This window comes from Nuphar pumila, chromosome 16 (genome assembly GCF_984573655.1).
Source record: "Nuphar pumila chromosome 16, dmNupPumi1.hap1.1, whole genome shotgun sequence".
NCBI classification, from domain to species: domain Eukaryota; kingdom Viridiplantae; phylum Streptophyta; class Magnoliopsida; order Nymphaeales; family Nymphaeaceae; genus Nuphar; species Nuphar pumila.
The window spans coordinates 77,500,528-77,507,559 of record NC_143264.1 but is presented as its reverse complement, the minus strand read 5'-3'; the positions used below and the strand labels follow the sequence as shown (position 1 = coordinate 77,507,559).

At 39.0% G+C, this 7,032-nt stretch overlaps 1 protein-coding gene across 1 annotated transcript; it reads left to right on the top strand.

Annotated features, from left to right (window-relative positions):
- Nucleotides 1-3,268: 3,268 nt before the first annotated feature.
- Nucleotides 3,269-6,229, top strand: LOC149813715 (putative indole-3-pyruvate monooxygenase YUCCA5). Its single transcript, XM_089991881.1, has 3 exons — nt 3,269-4,223; nt 5,264-5,635; nt 6,011-6,229. The coding sequence occupies exons 1-3, from the start codon at nt 3,516-3,518 to the stop codon at nt 6,227-6,229; spliced, it is 1,299 nt and encodes a 432-aa protein (XP_089848007.1). The 5' UTR covers nt 3,269-3,515.
- Nucleotides 6,230-7,032: the final 803 nt, after the last annotated feature.

Sequence of the window (7,032 nt, the reverse complement as noted above, 5' to 3'; positions counted from 1 at the left end):
CTCGCACCGTGACCAGTTTTATACATGTAATTGGATTCGCTCGCACCGCGACCAGTTTTATACATGTAATTGGATTCGGATATACATCAAATCTACATATTTGTCGGATTTGGTAAAAAAAAAAAGTCAAAATCATAACCACATCCGATTGTAATTGGATATTATTTTGGCTTACCAAATCCGACTAAATGGAGTTAGATTCAGTCGGTTATCGGATAAAATGTGACCCATTGACATCCCTAGTTGGAGACTAGACTTGGGCAACTTAGGCATCTGACTTCAAACTGAGCCCGTAGCTCATGGCATTTGAGAAAATCATAGCTGTGAATGAGACATTTTTTTTTCTTCAAATTATCCAAAAAAATAATAAAATTAGCCCCAAGAAAACTGATCCATGGCCCAACTGATTTGAACGAGTCTACTTACACTTGTCTAACCTATTAGCTATCCAAGTTGGAAAAGAGGAAAAATTGAAAACAAATAGAAGAGGATAAACATAAAACACACTCCTAATTTGATGCAAACTTTACCAACATATCAGTTCTCCATCCCTCAAAATGTGACCTATAAGACAAGCCCAGCCATAAGCTCAACAGGGAACAGCGTGCATATTTGTTATTGCAGTCAAAGCCTTTGACTGTCATCCTTCTGTAAGATGCTTGACCTCTACAAGGGGACCGCAACATCTATCTATCTATCTATCTATCTATCTATCTATCTAAATATATAGGTAATAAGTCATAATCACATTGGGAGTGGGCATCGGGTCGGCCCAAATCCCCGTTTAAAGCTCGGCACGTCGGGTTTTAACTGTGGCCCTGCCTGGAGATGGCCTCACCCATTTACTAACGGGTCGAGTTTTGTCCTAATTTTTATAATGAACTCAGGTTTAATTTGCAGCCCATGGCCTGACCCAATGGTTCAATGATTAGCGAATCAGTTTAGCATGGCCCAAACCCATTTATAAGTGTTTTTTTTAATAAACTTCATAAAATAATTTTTAGAATACCAAAAAAATAAATTAAATAAAAAATCATAAAATTCAGAATTTCCCATAGCTAATAATCTTCCAAGTATCCAAATGAAAAGTTCATAGCAAAATATTTGGTACATGCATAACATTCGAACAAATAAACCAACATCAATTTTTTTAAATAATGCATGTTCTTGAATTCTAGTCGTCATATGCAATACAACATGGTTTCTTAAATTCAATGATATGGTTTAACCCATTATGCAGCATAACCTACAAAAAAAAAGTACAAATGTTTTAAAATGATTGTAGTTGTTCTAATTATAATTACAAACCACAACAAATTTTATCATCTTTCACTAAAAGTCCAAATCAGTATCATCATCCAACTCTTTTGGTGAATCCATAACCAAACTTGATGGAAGGAGTTGCAGTTTGCACCAAAAAACTGCCATAAAACCTAATTCTTAAATAAACTAGCATTTCCATAAATTTATCTTTCTATTTCCCATAAAATTAGTGCAACTAATTAGGTATACTAATAATTAATAACTTTTCATGTACCCAACTAATTATTTTTTTTGTTTTTATGAAATTATTACAACTAATTAAGTAAATAGTAATAGTTACCAAGTTACTATGCAATTATCTATTTTTTTAATTTTTATATTACTAAAAAGTTAATTAATTAGCTCAAACTCATCGGGCCGGCCCGATAATTCGTGGGATGACTCAGGCCCGACCCATGTACATAACGAGCCGGGTTTTGGCTTGATAGCTAATGAGCCATAACCTAAAAACTTGACCCAAACTCGACACATGGAGAGCCCACTCCTAAATCTTATTTCTTAAACCATTGTAAACGGCTCCAATGGACAAAGTTTTGGATGTTTGCTGCACTCTCAATTGCTTACTAGCAAAAGACATGTATTAAATTAGGGATTTTTAATGTTTAGATGCATTTTTCAAGTGATGAAAAAATAATGCGCCCTTATTATACTAGATCTTGATGAAACAAAATCCAATTTTTTTTTATCGAATCGACAAAGCATGGCTTTTAGTAAATAAACAATGATAAACAATCTAACGGTTGAATTAAGCAAAAAGGCATCTGCAACAGTGCTTATGATATTTATGACATAAAAGTATTTTGTGGAGTACTAATCTAACTATATGTTGTTATATAATCAGCTATTTGTTATATCAATGGCATAATCTTGCACATTCAAGAAACCAAGACCGCCTACTAAGGATTTCCTGCAACATTGATGCTGAAAATCTGTACTGAGAATTGGAAAAAGCAATATTTCTTATGTCAGTATGTATCCAGCATTGGTGCAGGCATGCTATTTTATTATTAGAGTGTCATTGGTCACAACAAATAGGTCAAATTCAAGTGAGTGAGGTGATTTTTCAGTTATATTAAAAAAATAAATTTTAAACTTTACATGCAAAATTCATTTCATTGCTTAGCACTACACTCTTCAATACCATATTGATTTTTGAGAACGGGAAAAAGTAAATAATATAATAATAGTATTGATCATTGTATCGAATGGAATATTATCATGACAATAAAAAATTGGAACAGAGAAATGAGAGAAGTAGGAAAAAAGAAAAAGAAAAAACAAAATTGGCAGTTAAGCTCAAGGAGCGAGAAGCCGGTTGAGGTGATGATTTGTGATGATAACTAGGGATGGCAGTGGACCGGGGCCAGGGACAAGGTCTCTCCACCCTGCTCCGTTTCAAAATCTGAACCTTCATCTTCGCCTCCATCTCTCGCACGGGGATGGATTTTAACCTTCATCCCCGTTTCATGTCCTCCATCTCGGGTCCAAACGGGGGCGAGGCGGAGGCCCATTTCCCCTTAGTCTATAGTCATCTCTTAAAGGATTGGGGACGGGGCAGGGCAGGGCGGGGATTGGGACGGGGGTGGGGGCGGAGAAAAGCGTAAGTCCATCCTCGCCTTCATCCCCGCACGGACATAGATTTTAACCTTCATTCCAGCCTCCATCCCCGTTTTATGCCGTTTATCCCCGGACCAAACGGGGCGAAAACCAAACGGGGCGGAGCCCCGTTGTCTGCTGGTCCACGGCCATCCCTAATGATGACACGAGAAGTTCGCGAGTCCCGCTAACACGCACATGGCCCCCGCCCCTATTTAAACTCCTCCTGCCCCTCCTCTCCCTCCTCACTCAAACTCAAGGCCCATCTTCTCCTTTCTCTCTCTCTCAAACCAGCACTCCCAATTCCAACAGTACCCTTCTTCCTCCATCTCTCTGCAGCAAAACCAGCGATACCCACATCACCAAAACTCTCTCTCTCTCTCTCTCTCTCTTTCTCTCTCTCTCGGCAAAACCAAAAATCCAAATTCAGCATTAGCTGCCCAACTCCAAGAGAACCCTTCTTCCTGCATCTCTCTGCAGCAAAAACCAATAAAAACAGCAGCACCCACATCACAAAAACTCTCTCTTATTCACTATTTCTTCATCCTCACCCAACTAATTCTCTTTCTCTAAAAGAAAAGAAAAGAAAAGAGACGATGGCGCGCCTGCCGGACGACGAGACGCTGTTCGCGCGGCGGTCGGTGTGGGTGAACGGGCCGGTGATCGTGGGAGCGGGGCCGTCGGGGCTGGCGACGGGAGCGTGCCTGAGGCAGCAGGGCGTTCCCTTCGTCATCCTCGAGCGCTCCGACTGCATCGCCTCCCTCTGGCAGCGCCGCACCTACGACCGCCTGAAGCTCCACCTTCCCAAGCGCTTCTGCCAGCTGCCTCACCTCCCCTTCCCCTCCCACTACCCCGAGTACTCCTCCAAGCAGCAGTTCGTCGACTACCTCGAGTCTTACGCCGCCCACTTCGACCTCCACCCCTCCTTCAACACCTGTGTCCTCTCCGCCGTTCAAGATGACACGTGCGGCCTCTGGCGCGTCTTGACCTCACACGTGCGACCTCTTTCTTCTTCTGCTGCTGAATCTGCTACTGGTGGTGGTGACGGTGGAAAAGTGGAGGTGGAGTATATATGCAAGTGGTTGGTGGTGGCCACGGGCGAGAATGCAGAGAAGGTAGTGCCTGAGATCAAAGGAATGAGCGAGGAGTTTGGTGGGAAGGTGATACACGCGTGTGAGTATAAGAGTGGAGAGGAATACAGAGGAAAGAAGGTTTTGGTGGTGGGCTGCGGAAACTCCGGGATGGAAGTTAGTTTGGATTTGTGTGATTTCGAGGCAAAGCCAGCTATGGTCGTTAGGAACTCGGTAAGTTTCTGTTTTTTTCCTCTTTGATCAATAGTTAAATACCTATTTTGCCCTTTTTCTTTTTTTAAACTTGTTTTCCTTTTTTCAAATGTTTTTTAAACTTTATTTTTGAAAATGAGTAATTTTTTTTTCGAGGACGAAGAAAAACCAAAATTGGGTAAGTTGGAAATGTGTCTTCTTGCTTCCATTCTGGTTCTTGTAAGATGGGTTTATGATTGTTTTTCTTCTTTTTTTTGTTGCTTTTGTTTTTTTATAATTTTTTTTTGGAAATTGGGTAGTCTTGGAAACGTGTTTTCTTGATTCCCTTCAGGTTCTTCTATAAAGTGGGCATATTGTTTTTTTATTCCTTATTTTTTCGTTGTCATAGAGTTTCTTGGTTGACTTGTGTTGTTTTTTATTACTAAAGAGAGTTCCATATTGGTGGTTACTTTTTCTCAAGTGTTTTTCTCAAGTGGTGTATGTGGGCGTTTTTTTATTTTTCCACTTTTCACAAAGGTTTTCAGGAGGTAGTTCTTGATTGGTCCTTGAGAAAGTGTTATAAATGGACACCCACGTTCTGTTTGTTTGCTACACTTTTTTGCCTTGTGGGATTTCGTCAAGCTCTGGAGATGATGTGATGCTTCATACTCATCTGTGAACTGATTGGAGTTATGGCATCTTAACCAAAAATAAACAAATGAAAGAAGTTTCTTTAAGTGTGCAGATTTTTTTTTATCCTTTTCACTGTTTGGGGTGCGCACATTCTTCTCTTAATATTGGGGATCTTTTTGAAGGATAAACACACTTCTTACTTTTGGGCTTCCTTGCTATGAAAGATTTTTCCCACTTGTTCCTCAAAAAGCAAAGATTAAAAAAAAGTAAAAGGAATGGAAAAGGAGGATCAAAACTGCACTTGTTTTATGCTTCAGTCTCTCTCTCTCTCTCTCTCTCTCTCTCTCTCTCTATATATATATATATATATATATATATATATATATATATATATATATATATATATATTCACGACCACTTGTAACTTTAGTTTCCTTTTATATACACAGGTGCATGTTCTACCAAGGGAAATATTTGGGAAATCCACCTATGAAGTAGCAGCAGTCTTGCTCAAGTGGCTACCCCTCTGGTTGGTGGACAAACTTCTTCTCAATTGTGCATGCTTGGTGCTTGGAAATGTTGAGAAGTTTGGTCTCAAGCGCCCTAAAATGGGTCCCCTGCAGCTCAAGAACACCTTTGGCAAGACCCCTGTCTTAGATATTGGTGCTCTTGGGAAGATCAAGTCTGGTGATATCAAGGTTGTTCCAGGCATCAAGAGGTTCCTGCCTGGGAAGGTGGAGTTTGTGAATGGTGAAATCCTTGACGTTGATGCAGTCATACTGGCTACTGGCTATAAGAGCAATGTTCCCTCTTGGCTAAGGGTGAGGCCTTCTCTCTCTCCATTTTTTACATGGTCTCAAAAAATGAAATTTTGAATTAAATTTTCTGTATTTTTCTTTAAATGGTTAGTAACATTCCCTACCTGTTTTTTGGTCTTTCTTGGTTTCAACAGTAAACAAGTTTACTGGTTTTACTTCCATTTGTCCTTTTAAGTAATTGTCTGCACATGGAGACAAATGGAATATGATTGATGTCATTTCTTTTTCTTGAGAATGGGATTGGCCATGAAGTTGACAATCATTACCTGGAGGAGTAATTGTTGTGTTTGTTTTCTTCAAGACTAAAGAAAGAACAGTTTGAGTGTAGTTGAAATGGGCCTAACGGTTTTATGGATATTCTTGCTGTTTTGTCGACAGGAGTGTGATTTCTTTTCTAGAAATGGGTTTCCAAGGCAACCATTCTCAAATGGCTGGAAGGGGAAATCTGGGTTGTATGCTGCGGGGTTCACAAGGAGGGGACTGTCAGGTGCCTCAATGGATGCAATTAAAATAGCAGAAGATATTGGCAAGATGTGGAGAGAGGAAACAAAGCAGACAAAGCAATTCATTGCCTGCCATATAAGATGCATATCTTAGATCTGAATTCACCCTGTTAATTGTCCATTCAGGCAACCAAAAATATGTGATTCGGGACTGAGTGTACATTAGTGTAAAACAACAAATAAAAAATAAAAGATCAAGATGAGGTAAAATGACAGCAGGCCGGCCATTGATGTTCAAGTTTTGATAGGAACATGTGTTTTCTATGTGTGGATGGGTAGAGAGATGTACACATCTGGGGGAGAGAAGTATGCAAAAAAGATGTGAAAACCAAAGACAAGAAGAAATAGGATGAGAGTAAAAGACTAACGATAATCTTGAGTACAGCTCATTCACAAGGATACATCAGATTTGTTGAAGATAAATAAAAAAAAATATCAAATAATTACAACAGTTGCTTAAAACAAATTACACTAGAAGGAAAAAAGTTCACGATAAGAAAATAGTATAAAATATCAACAATAATTGACTCCTCTCCTTGTGATATGACATTTCTAAATGGACGATAATTTATGATAGATGGTAAATGTCAATACTCTCCCTCAACTTGGTGCATATTGATCACAAATGCCTAGGTTGTATAATAAACTTAGAAATCGATCTTTACCAAGAGACTTGGTAAACAAATCAGCTAATAGAGAATTTGTTTCAACATGAGCTGTCTGAATCCTTCTTTGCTTTATTTGTTCTCTAACAACATGATAATTCAGATTAATGTGTTTTGTACGCTCATGATAAACTGGGTTAACCGCAATGTGCAACACAACTTGTTTGTCACAAAACAAGTTTGTCTGCATAGAATGAGAAAATTGTAAATCTGTCAACAAAAATTTGAGCCA